The following is a 23,677-nucleotide window of genomic DNA, read 5'->3' as shown; positions in this document are numbered from 1 at the left end:
GCCTTATCTGTATAAGATTCTACTTCAGATGCACCTGCAACACCTGGTTGCACTGAAAGTTGTGAAATAGGACGAGTTTCACTACCATTGACCACATTCCAAAGGCCTTTAGCAACCAATACATGCCTCATCATATAGGACCACAATGGGTAGTTAGTCCCATCAAGTTTGTCCTTAGCAGACAACATGTTGAATACATCACTACTGCCAGCCATGACTTTCTACCAAATACAAAATCTTTCAACACACTGCAAGTACTCAGTATTTACTGAATGCAACCTTGGATGGCTGCCAACTGACCAAATCACCTGCAAAGTGTATGAAAATTAACATACAGTAGAGAATAGAGTGTTATTGGAGAAAGTATAATGGTCGATGTTGTTGAAGACACTGTAGATGCTGATGCACACCAAATCTTTGCCGCTACACATCCCAATCACCCAAAATCGAGCAGAACCAATCCAAAATGACGCCTCTCCAGAACGTTTGCAGAAACCTTGCGATGCCTAAAACGTGCCCGAATCGCACCGCGGATGCTAAAAGTATATACCTTCTTCTCCTAGGAGGGTATCTCAATTGGAGACAGAAAAACAGGGTCGTGGAGGGAGGCAAACTACTAGATCAAGTGTCAAGTAAGTTAACTCTGATACCAATTATTGGAATTAGGGTTAGGGTTGCAACAATGGACACACACAAGATAGAGAAGCTTGAGAGCACACAAACTCACTAGATTAGAATGAACAAATGTGTGCCAGATACAAAAGATAAGTACACATCCCAAAATGGGTAGATAAGAGGGTATACATATGCACGGGGGAAAAAACCTCCTAGTGAGGGAAAAAGTGCCCTCGGTAGTTTTAAGTGTGTTCACACACATCACTACCATATAATCTACAAGTACATCACAAAACTCACATTATACTTATCATAAATTATAATAATCATATTATATATGTGATTACTTATTATATAAAATTTATCCTTTGACTATTTTATAATATAATAATAGCAATAGATAATCATTTTATATAATTGATGTAACTGTGTAGATTGTTATGAATAACATACTTTATGATAATAATAAAGCAAAAACAATATGCCTACGGTGAAACCCTTCACTTCATAAGCCCCAATAAAAAGTAATGAAATTAAGTTACAAAATTCAATGTTTTTTTTTCTAGAAGAAAAGAGAGTTCTATTAAAAAATTATACAAAAGGAGATCGGGCACTATGGTGTCATAAAAGCCTCTTAGGAGTGGAGAGATATACCATCTTTCTCTCTACTAAAAAAAAAATAAAATCCTAATTGCGTAATCACATATGATCCATAGTATCTGGGTGACAAATTTTGGTACTTTTCCAAGGAGAGAGAACTTCTCTTGGGTTGTACACGAACCATATCACTTTCATTAAACTCCTTAGTTGATCTCTTTAGATCGGCATACTACCTTTGCGTATGCTAATGTCCTTCTTTATGGACTACATTTGACGATCCATCTCGTCCAACATCTCCTTTGACACTTCCACTCTTATTGGAGAGACTACATTTGACGATCCATATCGTCACTCAAGAGTCTCCTTTGACACTTCCACTCTGATTGGTGTGAAGGAGTGGAGAGGAATACCATCTACCGACGTTAATTACCTCTCTCTCTCTCTCTCTCTCTACTTTTTTTTGGAAGATAAAGCGATGCTTCTCTCTAATACTTTTATATCATAATTAAGCCACAACCCTTCCATTCTGGACGGGTCAAATATACACTTTTTGAAAGTGCTCCGAGGGAAGTTGCCAAGTCTTTTTGTGGAGAGAGAGTGTGAGTTGCATTGAAATGCAGGCCCGATCAAGAACGAAGCGACGAGGGTTGAAATGAAATGAGATGACATGAGCGGGGGCTGCTGAGGTCTTTGTGGAGGCAGCCTGCCTGCTGTTGCGTCCGTAGAAAGAAAAGCAGGCGCGGGTAGGTCTCTTGTTGCCGTTTCCTTCCTCTTGCTGTTGCGTATTCGTATTCCTTTATCTTAGGGTTGTTAAATTCATCGGAAAGCAAAGTGTTAGGTCGAGAGAGTGAGAGATTGCTCTCTGTTTCTCTGCATTTTAGGGCATTTCGAAGTAAACAAATTTATGTGCATGCGGATGGATTTCTTTCTGTTTTTGCATGTTAGGGCATTTCGGAAAAATAATGTGTGTGTGTGAGAGAGAGAGAGAGAGAGAGAGAGAGGGAGAGAGAGAGGTCTGTTTGTTTTTTAGCGTACAACATATGATTAGCGCCAAAGTACAGGGAATGGGCTTGTACCCAGGATCTTTCGATTAGGAGCCTGACACATAACCACTATGGATTAGGAGTCCGACACGTAACCACTACAGAGGAGAGCCGACATAGAAGTTAAAACCATTGAGAGAGAGAGAGAGTGAGAGTCTGTAGAAAGACATATCAATCACCTCTTAAGCAACCCACCACATTATATATACCAGGTTCTTCTGTTCTGTTTTGTTTTTTTTTCAGCCTTTCTTCCGGAAGGGAATGCATAGAATGTGATCTTCTTGGCATCCTCTAACTACGCTTGGTGTGATCAGATGTGAGGCATGAAGAGAAAAAAACAGACATCGAATCCAATTCTAGACAAAGAGAAACGTGCAATGGAAGACACGATGGAGCGGCTTCATGGGCCCGATACTTCATCGCTGTCAGCTTTTCTACGTTCTTTTTTCTCATGCTCCGAATCTGGTGTGCGGTGTGCGGATGACTCAGCCACAGATCATGGTGATGTTGGCAAGAAGCCTGTGGTCTCTGCTTCAAGGCTAGTTGATGCGAAGAGTCGAAGGCGAGCTAGGCATTCTGCAGCCAAAAATTCTCAATTGCAGCAAGGAAGCACTATAGCCCTTAGCACTGATGTGGGAAAATCTGAGCCCGAGGATGATGAGCAGGATTGGCAGATCATAACAGCTAAGGACCTGCAGGAGGTTGATTCAGAAAAGCAGGAGATGGCTCTCCCTGGCATTTCAGATACGTCCGCCATCCTGTCCGAGAGTCTGAGAAGTTCTCTCTGTGCACAACTTCCAACGCTAGTGCGAGGGCGTGAGTGGGCGCTTCTGTACAGGTAGCATTGGATGTTATGTAGTTTTTAAGAAGGGTTTGTGCCTTATGCTACTGTTCTGATTCAGTATGTTATGATCAGTACTTGGAAGCATGGGATATCTCTTCTTACTCTTTATCGACGGAGCACTTATCTCTCTGGTCCATGCTTGCTGGTAAGTATAAATACCATCACATGGAGTTTCTCAGTCAATGTTTGTGGTATTGTGTTGCTCAATCAATGAATCATAGGTTCAAAAGCTTTGTGGTGCCCAAGGGCTGCTCAACTGCTCTGTTCTACTGTATCCTTTAGAGGGTATTGCTTTGATGCCGGACACTGACACTAAGCAATGCATGCTGGGGGCTGAAAGAAACACTGGGAAGAGTAGGAACCACAGTAAAGACTGAAGGTTGCTTCAAAATATGTGTGCAGCTATTGTCTCTATTTTTTTGGTTTCTTTTGGGAGGGGTGTGTTTCCTCAAATAGGGTCAATGTTCAAATTTGTGTTTGGTGCTTTTGACCAATGAGCCAGCTGGCCAAATGGCCTTTTGCTGATGAAAGTGGGCCGGCTGCAGTCGAGGAATGGCCAATGGCCTTTTGCTTTCAAAAGTGGGCCCGGTCGCGGCCAATTGTTCCTCGCGTGTGTGGCTTGAGCCCTCAATTATGCTGCCATGGCAGCTGTACGCTGGCTAATGTATTTGCTTGGGCTAGGCAGCTGCCTTTTTGATAATCCCATCTGAGAGCACTGCCGTACAATGGCAGATGGTGGTCAGATCTGTGCATAAATGATCTCATATAGGTTGTTTCTTTTTGGCATGACCACATAGGTCGACATGCATCTCACTATCCAGCTGTATGGCTCACATAGCTTACATTTAAGTGAATAATAATCCCCATATCACTCTTAAGGATGTGTTTAAATGGGAACCACGGGACACGTATCAAGCCTAAAGTTAATGATAGACGGGTGCATTTTTAGGGCCTAAGGTCTGTTTCTTTGGCTTGTAACCCAATCCATAATTATTCTAGGGTAAAGAAGGTAATGGCTAAATTCGCATTATGTGCACTTGTACTATACTGGTGAGCTCTAAAAGAAAACTATAAATAGGGGGCTAGGAACAGATGAGATTCAAAATGCCAGATGTGCAGAATCCAAGCAAGGAGTAGTAAGATGTGAGTGTTGGGTCAGAAGAAGCAGCCTCAATGTGCCATGCACAACTGTGGGGATGTCAGTAACCTTTTGTTCATGCATGTAGCTTAATGCTAGCATGATAGGAGTCAATATCTGAGTTGAGATCCCAGTTCACTATTGTCATGACGATGAGTCTTGGGTCAGAAGCAGCAGCCCCAATGTGCAGATCTTAGCCATGCACAAGTCCTGGGAATGTTAGTAACCTTTTGTTCATGCATGTAGCTTAATGCTAGAATGATAGGAGTCATGATCTGAGTTGAGATCCAAGTTCACCATTGCATATATTCATGTTTTGGCAATATACAATAGATTAGGTCCATTCTTGGGTCATCTTTATTTTTTGTAGCATGATGTGATTAGCATTAGTCAGGCTTCTAGTTAATGTTTAAGTATGCTACTACATGCATGTAACACCATTACTTGATGTGCAACATCTCTACGCCCTAGGTCTCCCAAAAATCTGCATTCCTTTCCTAAACTCTCACATCCACCCTTATATCTTCTCTTTAGCCTTTCATTTCCTTACCATGGAGGACCAACCAGCGACTTCCACCGCTGGAAGCCCACAATTATCCCACGCAAATTCCTTTTTACGGGCAGGTACCAGGTATGGATGTAGCAAAGTCTTAATACTTTGCAAGCTACCATCACCATTGTGACTAGTCATCTCGCTGCCCTTGAAACCATGACATGCGGAAGCTCTAATAGTCTTATTTCAGCCCTAAGCATTGCATAGGAACTCTTGATGCAAGAACAATCAACATATATATATATATATAGAGAGAGAGAGAGAGAGAGAGAGAGAGAGAGAGAGAGAGAGAGAGAGACGTGTCGGTGTATTTAGTATATTCATATAGTACATAAAGGTACATGATTGTGTGGCCCTTGGCCTTTGCAAAAAGGAAACATAATACCTAGTCTATGACATGGTCACCATGAAACTCATTTTGGTGGCCTTGAAACTCGTTTCATGTTTGTGTGGCCCTTGGCCTTTGCAAAAAGGAAACATAATACCTAGTCTATGACATGGTCACCATGAAACTCGTTTCTGTGGCCTTGAAACTCGTTTCATGATTGTGTGGCCCTTGGCCTTTGCAAAAAGGAAACATAATGCCTAGTCTATGACATGGTCACCATGAAACTCGTTTCATGTTTGTTAAAATTGTGCATGCATCTCAAGTGAGGTCGGCCAAGTTCATTTGTGGATATATAAGCACCCTAGCTCCATTGTAAAAATTCATCTAATTCATTGCTGTTGTGTTGGTTCGAATACTCTCTCTCTCTCTCTCTCTACCTCTCTCTAGCATTTGTGTACCCTCTCTCTCCCTTTCTCTGCCAGCGTCTTCTCTCATCCTCTCTCCCTTAGCGTTTTCTCACTAACGCAGTACTTCTTCCGCATTGTCAACTTTGACATGGTATCAGAGCCAAGGCACGTCAACGCCTAGGGGACCGGAGCGCGAGGAGAAGGTAGATCTCGGCTGCGTTTTTCAGCCGGCAGGAAAGCAATTGATTTGCTGCGTTTTCATCGCGAGAAGCACCCTTGGACCAGCGTTTTTGCTATAAGAGGGGGGGCTGATCGGATCTAGCAGAGTTTTCATCGCGTTTTTCAGTCGGAGGAGTGCTGCTGATTTCCAGCGTGAAGTTGGATGAGATTTGGGTTGCGTTTTTTTTTTTTGGAGAGGTGGATCGGATTGACGAAGGAGATGGGTCTCTCGTGTTCGAGCAAGGACGACAAACTGAATGGCGACAATTATGCGCATTGGAACTTGATCATGAGGCTATGGTTTAGCAGAAAAGGCTTATGGGACATTGTTGATGGCTTGGAGGAACGTCCCCGAAGGGATAGCAATCGGTTCACACGTTTCAGGAGGAGGAGTTTCTCAAATCTCTTGTGGATTGGGATGCTCACAATGTGAAGGCAATGTCGGCGATTGCAGAATCTCTCACCAAGGGAATTTCCCCTGCCATACAGACTTTGAAGACTGCCAAGGAAATGTGGTCAAAGCTTGCAGGAATGTTTGATCGAGACTCAACAATGCGAGCAGTAACCCTTCTCGGCCAGTTGGTTTCCATCAAGTTTGAAGCCCGGACCTCTATGCCTTCATTTCTAATGAAGGCAAAGGTTATTTATGATCAGTTATCGTCTATGAATAGTGCGTTAACTAGTACCCAGTTAGCTGCCTTGGTTCTTATGAAGTTGCCTGAGGAGTACGAGATGGTCTCGAGGGCATTATGCTTACAAGTCACGAAGGAAAAGTTGGAATTTGATGATCTCAGCTCTTTTCTCATTGAGGAGGAAGCAGTGCTCATTTCCCAAGGCAAGATTCGAGTTTCGAAGGATGTAGAATCGGCACATGCTGCATCGGAATCCAATAAGAAGTCTAGGAGCCGTTGTTATAAGTGCGGAAAGCGAGGGCATTTGGCTCGGGATTGCAAATCTAAAGCTAAAGCTCAAGGCTCGACGAATGACAAAGGCAAAGGCAAAGCTGACGAGGATGACAGTGACAGTGATACTACCAGGGATGATATGGCTTCTGCCGGTGTGGCGAGGACTACACTGGCACATGCTCCAGCATTCTAGCTTGGTGGAAGGATGCTACCACGTGCTTCAGCCAGAGAAAGGCATGTGAGTGGCAGAGAGGGGCAGTATGTGCTCCCGTTTTGACGACTTGGACCCGTGTGTCGGAGTTCAATTTTTGGGTGTTTGGATCTGTGTGTCGGAATTCAAAGCACTAGGCATCTGGCAAGGAACCAACATGGTGTATAAAACACTATGGATGTGCTGCAGTCATTCATTGTTGTTTTCGGGATTATGGACAGGGTGTGTACCAAAGTTCATTATCTTGTGGAGTTTTTTGGATGTGATGTGTTCACAGTTCATGAATGGGGATTCTTGGACGTAGTGTGGTCTATAGTTCAATGTTCTTTGAGGCAGTTGGTGCTCAGGATGGCATTTTTGGTGGTGACAAGCTGGTGGTTGCAAATCCGAGGTGTACCTAGTGGTTGGCTACTGCTGGGTGTCCATGGTAGCTTCTTCATCGACTTGGTATTCCTACTTATGTCCACTATGAGCTGCAAAGAGGGTGTTAAAATTGTGCATGCATTTCAAGTGAGGTTGGCCAAGTTCATTTGTGGATATATAAGCACCCTAGCTCCATTGTAAAAATTCATCTAATTCATTGCTGTTGTGTTGGTTCGAATACTCTCTCTCTCTCTCTCTCTCTCTCTCTCTCTACCTCTCTAGCGTTTGTGTACCCTCTCTCTCCCTTTCTCTGACAGCGTCTTCTCTCATCCTCTCTCCCTTAGCGTTTTCTCACTAACGCAATACTGCTTCCGCGTTGTCAACTTTGACAGTTTCGGTGTTGAAACTTTTCATGCGCATCACTGAAACCATTTCGTTTCATGTGGAACAAAAAGTTGTGATTTTTTCTATGGTGTAGCTCTCTCTATATTTTTAAGCCTTTCACTTCCCTTCTTTTATGTCTCTTTTGCTCTCCTTTCTTCAATGGTGACATTATAGCAATATATTTTCATATTGTCATGCATATATCGTTTCGATCTACCGTTTCATTGTGCACCTATCCATGTTTGAAACGTTTCATTCCAAAATAGATCGTTTCGATAGTGAAACGTTTCAGCAATGAAACGTTTCGTGGTGACCTTGGTCTATGACTTGCCCCACCTTGGGGGGAGATGATCTACAATGAGAAGTGTGATGCCTTTTATAGGCCTTTGGAACACTTAATTGTTAGAATTTGTGCATCTCAGTGTTTTGGGAATCTACCATTTATTTGGTATTTTATCTATTTTCTCTTATTTATTTTGTCCAGGGCCAGTCGGCCAGCCCTAGAGGCAGTTGGCCAGGTCCCTACTACACTATATAAGGAGGTCCTCATTATTTACTCATTCATCCACTTCCCTTGCACATAGTTCAACACTCAGTCGCTGGCTATTGCCATTGTAAAGCTTTACTGTTGTTATAAAAGGTGATCTTGTCCAACTCTCTCAATATCCTTTTTGCACTCTGTGATATGTTTACTGTTATGCTTCCGCCTTTGCTATCTCCTTCATGGTATCATACGTTTAGGTCCAAGCTGCTCCAAGCTCTGCAAATCTGCCCGCCGTCACATCTTTGCCTTGCGTTTTCTGCCCTATCTCCTCCTGGTGGCTGAAGATCAGCCCCAAACAGTGGCTGGGTTTTCTGGTCCAGCCAGCCCTTCTTGCTGCCGGCCAGTTTGTTGGCTGCGTTTTCTCCTACAGGGGCAAGCCGGATTGGTTTTTGGCTGCGTTTTCTTCTACAGAGGCAAGCGTTGGAGTTTTGGCTGCAAATTCAGATTTGGTGAGTTCTCTTGCATGTGGAGTTGCCAGACAAGTGGCTGTACATTTCCTTCTTCCTCCACGAGTCCCTGTCCTTCTGGTAGGAGGTTCTCGGTGGTTTCTTGGACTGTTTTGCTGCTGTCCAGCCTCCTTCTCTCTTAGGTTTGAGAGGGGGCTGATTGTTCCTGGTGCCTCGCTTCGTTAGAAAGCACTTGAGAAAAGTGTTTGAGAGCTGAGTTTTGTTCTTTGTTGTTGTGGATATGGCTCCCCCCCCTTGTACGGACAAGGATGACAAGTTGAAAGGACCCAACTACGCTCATTGGAAGCTTCAGGATGTGGATCTGGTTCATCCACAAGGGTTTGTGGGACATTGTTCAGGGCACTGAAAGGAAGCCCGAGTGTCCTCAAAACTCTAGGTGGTGGACTCAGGATCAGGAGGATGAATTTACTGTGGAATTACAAGACTGGGAGAATCGGGACTTGAAGGCGTATTCTGTGCTTGTGCGGACCATCACCGAGGAGGTCTCACTGGCAATGCAAACTCTCACTAGTGCTCATCAGGTATGGTCAAGATTGGAAGATCTCTTTGCATGTGATTCATCGATGAGGGCAGTTACCTTGCAGGGGCAGCTCTACGGCTTGTTATTTCCTGAAAACAATTCCATGCAGTCTTTTCTCATGAAGGCCAAGGTTATCCATGACCAGTTACTGGCTATGGGTGTTGCTTTGTCCTCTTCTTAGTTGGCTGCTCTTATCTTCACGAAGCTTCCTCCGGACTATGATGTGATTTCTCGATCTTTGCAGTGCTAGGTCGCATTCATTCAATTGGATTTTGATGATCTTAGCTCCCTACTTTTGGAGGAGTTCGTTCTCATCTCATAGGGGTGTTAGTCAACAGTTCTGACCAAGCACTTTCCTCAGTTGAGAAGAAAGGTCGGAGTCGCTGCTTTACTTGTGGAAAATGAGGCCATTTGTCCAAAGATTGTTTGTCCAAGAAGAAGGACAAGACCAAGGGCAAGGCTTCATCTCAGAGAAAAGGCAAAGACACGACACATGATAGTGATACAGATTCTAGTACCACTTCTAGGGCTCCCAGGGCACTTCTGGCTCAAGAGACCCTAGATGGTGTGCTTCTGTAGTACACATGCAGTTTCCCCCCATGTGCTCCCTGCCAAAAGAGGCTTGTGGGCGGGAGAGGGGGCTGATTACAGCTCCTCCTGCTGGTGCATGGGGACCGTGATTCGGAGTTCCAAGCATTAGAGATCTGGCAGGATATGGTTATCTTTGGTACAATAGAGATTATGAACTGGATTTGTTCCAAGTTCATTGTTCGAGGCTTTTTGGGACGTGATGTGTTCCGTCCATTGTTGGGGATTATGGGCATTGTGTGTCCAACAACTCATCATCTATTCTTGGAGTTCATTGCACACTTGTGTAGGAATTCGTGGCCAAGCAAAGCTCCTTGCTGTTTGTGGTGGCATCTTGTTTCAAGGAAATAGGTTGGCGGTGCTGGAGGGTCCATGGTTGCATCTTCATTGACTTATCTTCTTCCGACTCTTGCACTCTATGATAGAATTTGTGCATCTCAGTGTTTTGGGGATCTACCATTTATTTGGTATTTTATCTATTTTCTCCTAGTTATTTTGTCCAAGGCCAGTCGGCCAGTCCTAGAGGCAGTTGGCCAGGTTCCTACTACACTATATAAGGAGGTCCCCATTATTCACTCATTCATCCACTTCCCTTGCACATAGTTCAACACTCAGTTGCTAGCTATTGCCATTGTAAAGCTTTAGTGCTGTTATAAAAGGTGATCTTGTCCAACTCTCTCAATCTCCTTTGCACTCTCTCATATGTTTACTGTTTATGCTTCCGCCTGTGCTATCTCCTTCATTAATGACTTGGCTGATTGCTGGATCCTTTAGACAAATAGTGCTGAAAAGTTACCGACCACCAGTAACGCTCTCCACACCTGGCCGACTTCATACGTGTCCACTTGGATCTGTTTCGATGCCTAACAAGACACTAATCATGTCCTGAATTGGTTTTGGACGACATCTTCGCCAATTTTATACAAAGTTCAAAGATCGAGGGACCCATGAAGTAGATGAAGAATTCTTCCTCGAGTATCCACAGTTATTGGCGGACTATCTTGAAGCCATGAACCTGCTGCCAAGGTAAGTAGGAGGGAATGTCACGTGCACCCCTGCATTGTGGTACACGGTGACAAATTGGCTCATCAACAGTGCAATATTGTCGTATGCCGTGAGTCCGTGACCCCTTTGTGAGCCCCAATCCGGGACATGTCAAGCACAAGCTACGTAGGTCAGTCTCTCCAAGTCATAGAGGTCAGTGTCAGGTCAGTCCTCTTAACTCACTTTGGAGAATTCAGCAAGAGATCATCATGTAGGTGCATGTAGATGTCATCCATAGGAGTAGACTGCATTTAAGACATTAGTTGCACTCATATCACAGGGGCCAACCCTAGTGTCAGCCCCAAGAAGTGGGTAGCCTTGCAAGGGGTAGGTAATTACTAATACCCCTAGCCACCAGTCGGCAGTCCTTATGGGCTTAGGTATGCATTGCTGTCGACCGGGTGTCACAGCAGTCGACCAGGTGTGAGACCAGCCACGTTTTACACAAGCATTAAATGCTAAATAAACAAGTCGTGGCAATATTACCGCAGGCCGACAGTTGTTTTGGCAGCCAACCAACCCCTTGAACCCATATAAAAAGGCAAGCCATCATTAGTTCCCAAAATCATCAGATTAGAATCAGAGTTATTGTCAACTCCCGAGATCTCTCCGTGAGGGAAATCTACAAAATAGCCATGAAAAGCAAGACAAAGCAACGAACCCTAACCCTAGAAGGCAAAGTGGAAGAAACATATCTGGGTGCAAGCATACTCGCTACCCAACCATGACAGCAGTGAGCGAACCTCACAATCTTGGCCGTCCCCACCAAGCCACGAGCTAGAGCGTCATGCTCTCGTGAGTGCCATGCCATTGTCCTCGTCCGGTATCCTCTACCACCTGGGGTTGTCCCCCAAGGACGTCGGCCTCTTGCGCGATGGTGCTCTTGCTCCACGGGCTTTGCACTACTGTGCTCCATCCGTTGGTGTGTGCCTAACTGGTACCCCTCTTGCCAATAAATAGGGAAGGAACGCCGAAAAAGCACACGCTATCAATAGCGGACCAAAAAGCACATGTCCGCCCACAACATATCATACTCTAGCTCGCCAATCTGCTTGCCCCTAGCGTGCACATGACATACTCCCCTTCCTCAAAAGAGCTCACTCTTGAGCTCAAGAAAAAGAACTCAAGGAGAAGTTGTCACACTCGCAACACTAGAGAAACACCCTCTATGGGTCGAAACCAATAGTCTCAAGGACAATCTGACTAAGAGATCGACTTGCTCAAGTAACGTGACATGAGCGTCAATTCCTAGTCACAAAAGCCGAATCCTGAGCAAATGGATCATTTGGGTAACTTGAAGCTGACAATGCTACCAGTACCAGAGGTAAGCAACCACTGTCCTAAAGAGTTATCCCGAAACCAGAAGTATCTTCCATTTGACTACCATGCTTTCATCTTGATGTCCTCTATAAATCTGCAGAAAAAACCACAAAACTAACCACTGTCCTAAAGAGTTATCCCGAAACCAGAAGTATCTTCCATTTGACTACCATGCTTTCATCTTGATGTCCTTTATAAATCGGGTCTAGAAAAAACCAGAAAACTGGGAAAACCCAAAACCTACTGAAGTGTGAACCAAGTGGAACACAACAGTAGTCTCTTCCCAAACAAGAGAAGAACCGATCTTCTAGAAAAGATCATCAATCTGTCCTCCGTCACCTCGGAAGTCTAACTTCCCAAACAGACCTTAGAAAGTCTCTTAGTACCTTGGACATGAAAGGAACAACTGTTCCAACAGACCTGGTTATGCTTCAAGCTAGCATCTATCATAACTATCTGTATCAGAAGTATCTATTCCTCAAAAATATTGAGATAGCCTTGTGTTTGTAGGCGCAGAGTATGAATAAAGTCTTGACAATCTGGCGTAGCCCTGTAACATGCGATGGATCATGGCGTCCCATACCACCATGATACACCCCATACCCGTGCTACGATTACTACAAAACTCCAGTTTGTGGATCTGTTGCGATCTATCAGAAACAATAAATGCCAATGGCTGACCATGTGCCACAAACTGAAACAAGTTCTCGAAAGGAAGAACTCCAAACGAGACTAGTGATCATAACTCGGTCCAGGGATTAGACAACATCTGTGTACACAAAGAAGAACAACCTTGACCAGCGTCCCAGTCAAAGCATCTGTCTAAACCTAGAAAATCTTGGAAACCAAAACTTGCTTCCAAAAACTTATGCGCATCATACAAATTCTTGAATAACCATGATTCAATAGTCTTGGTATAAGAATAGGTGGGTATACTTGGAATAGCGTGAATATCTGTACACTCCTGCTATGTAGAGGACCATCAAAACCTTAAGGACTGTAAGGCTGAAAACGTACATATTGGGTATTGTCGCATAACCATCTTGTCATGCAATCTGATAATGAATCCCAACATGAAAATTTAATCTAGATGCCCTCTATCAAATATCTGTGTAGCCACAGTGTCAATGTGTGGTCAACTATTCCTCAATCCTACATATGTAGATAAGTCTTGCCTATCAAAGCCCAACAATGAAAACAATGGTCATTCCAATATCTGTAGGGTATTAGGTCTCTGTCTTGCATGGTACAAGTCCATGACTAACTCGTGTGTGTATGTCCACAAAATTCTTGGAGTAGAAACTCCTGTGTGTACCAAGAACAATTGCGTATACGAGCAAAACAAGATACAATACTATGCTTCTACTATCGTTCCATATATAGCATGTGTCTGGTATGAACGCATACCTCTTAACATGCAGGTTCAAATCAAGGATACGACAAAGCATGTGCATCGAGTCATGCAAGTACACCTTTTATTCCGTACACGAGCTTGTCTTGTTTCACCTTGAGATGAAAGTCAAAACTTAACCCCCAAATCTGTGACGAATGATCCAAACTTTTGCAAGACAAGGGAAAGAAAAAAACTCGAGAGAAGAAAGGGTTCGTGGGAACCCACTCGCTGCTGGACTGATCAGGAAAAAACCCCCTTGCCTAAAAAAAAAATCCTCCTCCTTAATGGCCAGGTGAGTTTTCTTAAAAAACCCTTGCTTAAAAAAAAAAAAAACCTGCTGCCTGAGAAAGCAACTCGCCTGCTTTCCTGACTGCCTACCTGCGCCATAGAGAGAGGGGAATCCCCTCCAGATCTGGCTGCGCCCATCACCTCGGCCTGCTTGCGCCGCCTGGCTGCCTGGCCTGTTGCTCGCTGGCCGTCCCACCTGTCTGCCTTGTGCGCCTTGGGCTGGCCGCCCACAGGCCTAAACATGGCCGCCTTGCAGCCCAGCCACACAGCCGTGGGCTGGCTGCTGGTCACACAAGGTTGCTTGGCCGGCCACCATGCCACCAACCCGCCCAGAGTCACGCGAGCAAAAGCAACGCAGCAACAAATCGAGGACAGTTCATGTCACATGAATCCCGAGGAGCTCTACAGTGTACACGCAGCCATCACGGGCAAACATGGTGTTTTTTTTAAAATTTACAGCAACCACGGCATAAAAACCACGTGCATCCATGGTGCTTTTTCTTGCACACCCGCCAGCTTTCTCTCTCTCCCTCTTTCTTTATCTTGCAATAAACCTACACATGTACGCTGCAGGAAACATTGAAAGAACTCACCCGAAGGTGTCCCGCTCGCATCTTCCTCTCGGAGAGGCTCTGATACCACTGTCAACTCACGAGATCTCTCCGTGAGGGAAATCTACAAAACAGCCATGAAAAGCAAGACAAAGCAACGAACCCTAACCCTACAAGGCAAAGTGGAAGAAACATATTTGGGTGCAAGCATACTCGCCACCCAACCATGACAGCCGTGAGCGAACCTCACAATCTTGGCCGTCCCCACCGAGCCACGAGCTAGAGCGTCATGCTCTCGTGAGTGCCATGCCATTGTCCTCGTCCGGTATCCTCTACCACCTGGGGTTGTCCCCAGTGCTGCCCGACGTTTGGTTGCTTTGTCCTCGCATTTGTTAGTCAGTCAGTCAGTTTGTCCACTCAGTCTTGTGGACACAGTTTCAGCTTGTATTCCGTTCTCCAAAAGAAGAAATAAAGCAAATACTCCTGCTTGGAGGGGGCCCCTTCAGTGGGTAATTTGGGACTCCATCTGGTGTCATCTCTACTACATCTTTCAGATTCATGTATGCTGCTGTAAAGGGTTGCTAAAGACTCACTACTAAACTTAGGTTTAAAGAAGTCCTCGTTGTTTCACACGGTCCTAGCTTGGCGCATGCTACACAACACACTCTCACCATGGGTGCCATACTGCAATAGCACTAAGTATAGTGGTTCTTTGATCCAATAGATCCACGGTTCTCTTAGAAGGTAGCTTTCTTAGTAATGCATCTGCAAAGCAATCCTTGTATGCATTTCAAAATTTTAGTCTTTCACTTGTGAGAGTATCCACACATACATCATTACATTCAACCTTATAACGAGCAAGGACCAAGTACGTGGAAAGTTGAAACACTCGTCTTCCTTGCTTTATTAATCTTGATATGAGATACAACTGGGATGGAGTCTCCCTCATGGCCAGCATCTATAACATGCATGCGGCCTTTATGCATAAAAGTAATCCTATTGGTTCTATACTCGTTACATGGTTCTATGTAGTGATGCCATGGTTTCCCAAGCAATACATCACATCCATTGAGTGGTGCAACCAAAAAGTTCTCATGATGGAGGTAACCTTGGATATGTATGCGCAACTTCCCAATGAGCGGGGTTACTTGCATTTCTCTTCTATTTGGGGTTCCATGTCCCCTATTTCAATACCCATAGCGGCCACCATTTCCACATAAATGAAATTATCTTTGGCACAATCATCAAACATAAAGAGAGCGGGCTAATCTTTGAGTTGTCCCCATGCTTTACATATCATACTTTCTATTCCTTTGTACGTTGGGAACGGCATGCACATTTACCTTGGGTTGCTTCTCATTTTCCTTCTTCTTATGTTGCGGGAATTCCCTAAACATGTGCTCTAGCAGTATTTACCCTCCTTTGCATATTGCTCGCTTTGCTCTGGGGTTAAACCAATTTTAGGCTTTTTATGGGGGTTATCCTTTGGCGGTACACTTTCAGCATTACCCCCAACTTTTGCATCTTTTCCATTGCCTTTAGAGTGCTGTCCACCTTTTTGCAGATTTGGACCAGCCCTTTACTTTGCCCTTAAATACAGAGTCTCCCTTGCCGAAACACTTACAGAGTCTCCCTTGCCGAAACACTGCAACTTATGCTCAAGTTGCTCAGTGGCAAGAGTGGCTATGATATAGTCTTGCAAAGTAGCATTATGATGCGTATCCAAACGAGATTTGTTGACTGGTTGCAACCCCGATTTAAACTTTCTCTTCTTCTTGGCTTCACCCAAGAACAAGAAAAGTGAAACCTCCAAGAAGATGTTCACAAATTTATTGACATAAGTTTTCATAGATTCATTCTCATTTTATCCCATTTGCTCATAATCTTCTCCACAGCATTGGGAGGTAAGAACTGTGCATAAAACCTCTCTTTGAATTCCTCCTATGTGAGGATGGGGTTGCTACAAAGTTTTTATGTGATCCACCAATGGGCAGCCAAGCCTTTTAGAAACATGCTAATATGGTGAATCTTTGATGTCTCTGTAAACTCCTAGTCATTGAAAGCAATATCAAATTGGGCAATGAAAACCATTGATTTGCTTGCATCGTACTTACCATGATGGGCTTCAAACTTAACAGACTCGTCACCTGCCTAAGCTTCCTCTTACCCTTGTCCAACGGGACAACATTGGGTGCATTTGCTTAACCATGATGTGAAATATGTGGCACGGAGGCATGTGTCCTATGCAGTAGGGGCCTATACAAGGGTTTCCTCCTTTCATTTGCATTAACATTTCCATGCTTGTATGACGATCTTTCACTATTAGCATACTTGGTGGCATGAGTAGCATGTAAAACATGTGCATCCTTGGCTGCCCCACCATTATGCTCCATTTTCAGCCCATGGCAAGGTTCTTCCCTTGCTTGTTCCAAAGGCAATGTTTTGCGCAGGTCTCTTTCACACATTTACTCATCCTGCGTGATGGGCAAGCATCATCGAGATGCATTTCCAGAGGAGGCCACTCATCGAGCAACCCAAAGACTGGAGCTTATACATGCAGATCTTGCTGGACCCATGGAGGTTGAGTCTCTTGGAGGGGCTCGATATTTTCTTCTTCTTGTGGATGATTTCACTCGCAAAGTTTGGGTATGTTTTTTGGCTCGCAAGTGAAATGCTTTTGCCAGTTTTAGGACTTAGATTGCGATGGTGGAAAATCAGTTGGGGAGTATAGTTTCTTTTCTCTGGACCGATAATGGTGGCGACTTTATACCGTTTGATAACTTCCTTGCGTCAAACGGCATTCACAGACAGACCATAGTTTCTTACACTCCTGAGCAGAATGGAGTTGTGGAACGGAAGAACCGGACCGTAAAAGAGATGGCTTATTCTTTGTTGCATCATGTAGGTCTCCCTCTTGCTTTTTGGGGTGAAGCTGTGGCTACCTCAGTTTATCTCATTAACTGCTCTCTCACAAAAGTGGTTGAGGGGATGACCCCGAAAGAGGCTTTTACAGAACACAAGCCTTCTGTTTCTCATCTCTGTGTTTTTGGTTGTGTTGCTTATGTGCATGTCCCAGATCAGAAGAGGAGCACACTCGCACCAAAGTCAAAGAGGATGATCTTCACAGGCTACAGTCTGAGATCCAAAGGGTACCGCTTCTAGGATCCGGAGGTTGATGACATCATCATTTCTCGTGATACTCGGTTTGATGAGAGCTTGTTTGGTATCGACTCCTCTCCACCTGGTGCATCTTTCGACCTTCTGGATGATGCATTCCTGGTGGATGTTAGTGATCTTATTACCTCTTCCACATCCAACTTCTCCTCCTCCTCCTGCTGCCATTGCAACTCCGGTGCTAGCTGCTCCTTTACAGCCACCAGTTCTTGTTTTCTACAGCTCCCAGTCCCTCTACGAGTCTTGCTTTGACTCTAGGATTACTCCCACCAATGCTTACTTCATCCTCTCTCCTGGCAGCGTTGGATGCGTCCTTTACTACAACTGGATCTTCTTCTTCTTCACGCTTTGAGAGGAAGGCTGGCCTACCTCGGTGGGTTCGGCAACTCTTTAGAGATTCTGGTCTCACTGATGCACTACACCATAACTAGATCTCTACCACCACCCTTGGCCCTTGCCATTCATCTCGGGCCTCCACATCTCATCACACTATATTGCTTTAGTATATTCAGCATAGTTGCTCCATATCTCTCTCTCTCTCTTGCACTCTCTATTCAGCACACTCTAGTGCTCTTTTTCTTCCGCTTTGTGCACTTTCATATAGTAGGTACACAATCAGGTACAACAAGTACAATAGGCGGCTACAGCAGGTACAACAGATACAGAGTCGGGTATTGTTGGTACAACAAGTACATGGTTGGGTACTCTTGGTACAACAGGTACAGTCGATATTGTTGGTGAAGCAGGTACATGGCCGATCGGGTACTGCTGGTACAACACGTACAGTCGAGTACTGTTGGTGCAGTAGGTACATGGTCGGGTAGTGTTGGCACAACAAGTACATGGTAGGTACAGTTGGGTACTACTGGTACAGTAGGTTCAGCAGGTACATTGTACGGGTAGCAGAGTGTACACTCAAGCTAGTCGACTTGCAGATAGTTAGCAAAGGGGTGCTAGTTGCAAATTGTGAGATAGATGAGAGAGAGAGAGAGCAATTGTGAGGAAAAGTTGGTGGAGAGGGGTCTAGTCCCCTCTTGCCACGTGGTAGTGCCCTAAAGTATAGGGTGTGCACTGCCCAAGCCATTAAATGGCCTCACGTGGATGAGAAAGGGAGTGAGGGTGCCCACTAGGCTGGTTGGACAAGAGTTAAGGAATTGGGCCTGGGGCACTGGCCAACAAGCGGCCCAGTATTTAAAATGAGTGTGAACTCCTAAGGTCATAAAACCTTTGCAAATAAAAATAAGGTTAGAAATGATACTTACCACTTGTTCACATGCGACAAATTCAGTCAAAAGACAAGGCATTCGCACGGTTCACGGGTGGCATCCAAGGTCACCGAGAGATGTTTCACTGCTGAAACGAAACGTTGCTGAAATGATTTATTTTTGAACAAAACGTTTCAATGCCGGGAAGGTGGACAATGAAATGATAGACTTGAACGATTATACACAAAATCTGAAGGTTGGGGACCCAAATCTGAAATTTCACAATTGGGCCTTAAATTGGAGAGAAAAAGTGAAATATTCCCCTCCAATTTAGGGGAAATTTCAGATTTGGGCCTTCAATTGGAGAGGGAAAGTGCAATTTCCCCCTCCAAATTTGGGGGCCCGAATCTCAAGTTTTGAATTTGGGCCCTCCAAAATGTGAAATTTCAGATTTTGGCCTTCGATTGGAGAGCGAAAGTACAAACTTTCCTTCCAATTTGGGAGCCCAAATCTGAAATTTCAAATTTGGGCCTTCAAACTTATTTACTTTAATACTTACAATCAAGAAAACAAAAGTACCAAAATCCAGTAGCGAATAACCAAACAAAGTTTAAAACTACGATGCATTGTTGATTGTATCCATGGACAATTTGGAGCCGCAAGCACAAATTACAATAATGTTCAATATTGAACGTTGTTATTTCTTCCTTCTTGACTTTTCAACTGTTTTGAAACGTTGGACGAAACGTCCATGACTTAAATGTTTCAATAGCGAAAAGTGTTTCGCGATGACCATGGTGGTGTTCCCTGCCTATGAACTAGACACGTCATAGCAAGCACACATGAAATTAGTTTCAAGCAAGTAGAGATGTGTGTACATGCAATATGCAATGGATATATCTCCCACTCTTGGAAGCTGTAAAGAGCAGGTCTTCTCGAGCACGGACCTAGCTAAGTGGGAAGCCTAAACTGGGATCCTTGACAATGGGTTCCACTTCCTGGCCACACTACGGGTGACACGAGGCCTGGCCTTCCGTAGATGATGGGAATCTTGGCCTCAATACGGGCGACACAAAGCTCCTTGGTTTTCCGTACCTTGGCATGAAATAGGGGAAAACCACCTGGGCGGCCAAATGGTGACAGCAAAGTCTGTACGTGCTCTTATTTGCGGTCGTTGTAAGGGCACTCAGCTCGTACGGTTTGTTGCACCTTACTCCTTTGTCGACTAACTTACTAGCATCATCTAGAATTTTTGCTTCAGTTTTCTTGAAGAGCACTTTAAGTCCACGATCTGTCATCGCAGCAATTGACATCAAGTTTCTCTTGATTTGAGGTACATAGAGCATGTCTGACAGCTTCTTCTCTTCACCTGTAGTAGCTGCCACAAAAGAGATGGTTCCAAGCCCTTTGGCTGGACATTTAGCATTATTCCCAACAACAACACTGATGCGTTCTTGTAGAGAACTATATCAACCCTTTTTACTGTCATGTGTCGGGTTGCTCCAATATCCAAAATCCATGAATCATCAACAATTGGAGCTTGAGCAGATGAGCTTATCTCTTCAGTGGCGACCCAAAGTTCAAGCTCGGTCTCGGCATTGTTAACTGACTCCTTTCTCTTTCATGAAGACTTCAAGGCATAGTCACCAGAAACGAGAAACGGGAACGGAAACGTTTGAGGAATGGAAACGGGGAAACGAGTTTTTAAGGGTGGAAACGGCCGTTTCCTATGACAACATCTGTTTCTTGTGACTATACTTCAAGGTGCCGTTGTTCTCGTCAACTTGCTTCTTTCTACAGTCTTTGACAGCATGATCCTTCTTGTCACAGTACTAGGAGCTTCCTTCAAACTTCCTCTTCTTTGGTGGCTTCTTGTTATCGGAAGATGCTGTGTCTTTGCCTTTAGCATTGGCCGACAATGCAGCATTCTTGCCATCGCGGGTCTTCAGCCACATCTCCTCAAGCAATATAACACTAAACTCTTCAAATGATAGAGGTGATACTCTAACAAGTGTCATAACCAAGCCATCGTACTTTTGGGAAAGAATTCGGATACATGTCTGGGCTAGTTCTTCATGGTCTTTGTAATCTTCACAGCAACCATTTGATCTCGTAGATTTTTGATCCATGTGATAAATGCTTTAGCATTTTTTCCTTTAGTAAACTTCATAGGAGCAAGCTGATTCTCTAGGATCTAAATCCTAGTTTGATTCCGGGTCTCATATTGATTCGTTAGTATGGTCTAGGCCTGTGATGCCTTAGTTGTGTGTTGAATCAGAGTAAGAATAGAATCAGTTACACTGGTGAAGATGTCACAAAGTGCATCAGCATTGTGTCTCTTCTATGCTCGAAGAAGTGTAGCATCTGATGGAAGTGTATTCGCGCGCAGTCAGTTGTTGGGGTCGGGGGTTCCCAACGGTTTTGCATCCATTCCTAGAACAATTTCTAGAAGCTCTTAAGAGTCTAGAATGGCATTGATTTTGAATTTCCAGAGAGTAGTTTGTTCCATCAAGCTTGCCTTCTGTGAACAAATGCACATGTTTGGTACTTTGATAGGGGTGCTAGCAAGCACATTACTTCTCAGCATGGTTTGTTTGCCTCACTTGAGTGTGCTCCTCATGGAGGTACAATCACATGTATAAACAACTCATATCCAGTGAAAGGAGGTGGAAGGGTTGTGTTGGTTGCTATCGAAGTGGCAATCTTTTGCTGGATCTGGTGCTCTCTCTCGTCATCAGATAGGTGGCATGCAAGTGCGTTGTGCACTGAGTTTGATGGTTTATCTAAGAAGATATGTCTATGAAGGTGACATATCTTTATGCATGGATTTGCACCTACTCTTAGTCACTAGTGACATGAAAGAGGATGTCATAGCACGTTGTCTCTGCTATTTATGGAGTCGATGCACATTGTCTTCCATTCATGGAGTCGATGATTTGAAGTTTTGTGAGTAGACCCTCATGGAAGAGTACACTTTGGTTTTTGTCAAGTTTGGGAAATAATCATTGGTATATTTCTGATCACTACACGTTCTTAGGTTGTTGAGGATAGCAGAGGCACTGTATTTGGTGGCTTGTTATTGTCACCCTTGAATCCGACAATGAAAACCAAGTTTCAGGTTGGACTTCTCCTCAACTCAATACAAAGCAATTGAAAGCTAGCTGCAATCAACTTCAAATATACACTCAAAAGAAAAGATTGTGCTTGCTCATACATTGGGTTTTATCTTGTGCAGGGAACAAATGACACTTTCGTGTTCACAAATATCTCCACTAAACTTAGCCTTTTCCATCCAACAGGTAACACGACCTACCACACACTGGTATATTTGTTCTCATCTAGTGGATATTTCCTGAAGCCTCGTCTTCTGTCCTTGTTGGTCTGTGGCGGTGTGTCTCCGTGGGTCCCTGGCTACTGGGAAGTTAACTTGTTTATTGTTTCAATTACCTCTGCCCTTTTTGGGCATAACTCTCTTTGTTGGTACAATGCCAGGGTTGAATCGATATTTTTTCCTTTGTACAAATGAAATGCTAGCATTCGGAGGGGGAGGTGCCTTTGCTTTACACCTGGATGGGGACCTGTAAGTGCCACAAACTTACTATGTGGGCCAATTCAGAGGAGGTGGAATTTAATTGTTAATCTTGTACTAAGGGCATTTGTAACACTTGCCATATGTTGATGTGTTTTTTTTGGAAGTTTGCATGGATCAAGTGGGCATAGTGAGACCTTTGGGAACTGCTGCTTAGCTCATACAGAAGAATTTACAATAAGACATGTGGAGGTATCTATTCTCAAACAAGTAATAACAAATATACTTGTTTTTTTTTTTCCGTCTAGTGATACTTTCCTTTTGAAAAATTGTTAGATATCTAATGTACTGTATTTATTGCTCACCAGCTCTGGGGTTTCGCCCACACATCCAAATATGTGCCTGAGAAAGCCTTGTACCAGACTCCAGTGGAAGGTCCAGGCATTTGCAGATGGTGATGTATGCATCTAGAATGTTTATTGGATTTGATGTTTGTGTGCGCATGTGAATGCCACCTTTTTTGAAAGGGAAGTGAAGGGAGGGAGGGGGGACGGGGGAGGGGGGGGGTTGGGTTTTGTTAAGTGGTTGAAAATCTAAGGTTCATATGATGCTCCCATGTATTTTTTTGTAGGCATGAAAGTGAGAAGCATGTTGCACTCGTAGAAGTGGAAAACCAACTCTCCTGGGCACTTTCAACTGTCAATTTATATGAACTCTTGTCAAGCTCACTCTTGTATCCTTTTCGACCTTAGTAAGGTTTGGCTACAATTTTGTCCTTCTGCAAGCGGGCAGAGTAGAATCCCTAAGTGACTATTGTGTGGCAATCATAAGGAAGTGTACAGTATGTTGCTGCATGCTAACTCACTATTTGTACAAATTATAGATGCCAAACTTCTGTAAAGGAATATATAGTATCGTTAGGAGGCATTGATTTCTTTTAGAATGGTTTGCCTGCAAGAAAAGGCTAGATTTTGTATCCCTTTTTTCTTGGTGAAAACCTGATGCCTTGTTTAGGAAAATGGCTGGCTTATAATAGACCTCCAGGAGGTGTCCTTGTTTACACTCATGACCTCTTGAGTAGGGTGTCTTGAGCTAACCACTCAGACAAGATCTGCATATCTGGTATGCAGTTGATTTGAGGTTTCCTTGTCCTCTGCAAACTCAAAAGTTACTTTCTATCAATAAGTTGTATATTGAAAATAGTCATTGGGTCTGCACTAGGGGTGATAGGTCAGCAATCTGGCAATTTTGCAGGTCAGTACACTACAATACTAATGCATTCTTTGTCTGTACATTTATCTACTTGTAAACGTCAGTAGACTACAACACTACTGCATTCTTTGCAGATTATCTACTGGCTCATGTGTAATAAAGGTGAGCCATGCACTAAATGTACTTTGGAATAGGCTGAAGCTACTTTTGTCAACTCACTCACAATCTTTCT

General features: G+C 44.0%; 1 protein-coding gene across 5 annotated transcripts; it reads left to right on the top strand.

Annotated features, from left to right (window-relative positions):
• Positions 1-1,756: 1,756 nt before the first annotated feature.
• Positions 1,757-23,435, top strand: LOC147615565 (uncharacterized). 5 transcript variants are annotated; one of them, XR_015262867.1, is made up of 11 exons: positions 1,757-1,958; positions 2,277-2,470; positions 2,573-3,096; positions 3,175-3,247; positions 21,742-21,822; positions 21,940-22,003; positions 22,197-22,284; positions 22,401-22,503; positions 22,602-22,692; positions 22,865-22,940; positions 22,985-23,435. XR_015262867.1 is itself a non-coding variant. In XM_086779671.1 (9 exons), the coding sequence occupies exons 2-8, from the start codon at positions 2,582-2,584 to the stop codon at positions 22,689-22,691; spliced, it is 1,014 nt and encodes a 337-aa protein (XP_086635797.1). In that variant the 5' UTR covers positions 1,758-1,958; positions 2,573-2,581; the 3' UTR covers position 22,692; positions 22,865-23,435. The 5 variants fall into 5 exon arrangements, 2 of the variants coding, with proteins under 2 accessions (XP_086635797.1, XP_086635798.1); XR_015262866.1 differs by lacking the exon at positions 2,277-2,470 and having other exon boundaries at positions 2,502-3,096; XR_015262865.1 differs by lacking the exon at positions 2,277-2,470 and having other exon boundaries at positions 1,758-1,958.
• The last annotated feature ends 242 nt before the right edge of the window (positions 23,436-23,677 follow it).

This window comes from Cibotium barometz, chromosome 40 (assembly GCF_041138505.1).
Source record: "Cibotium barometz isolate CiBa-2024 chromosome 40, ASM4113850v1, whole genome shotgun sequence".
In the NCBI taxonomy this organism is placed as follows: Eukaryota; Viridiplantae; Streptophyta; class Polypodiopsida; order Cyatheales; family Cibotiaceae; genus Cibotium; species Cibotium barometz.
This window is presented reverse-complemented; position numbering and strand designations above follow the sequence as displayed.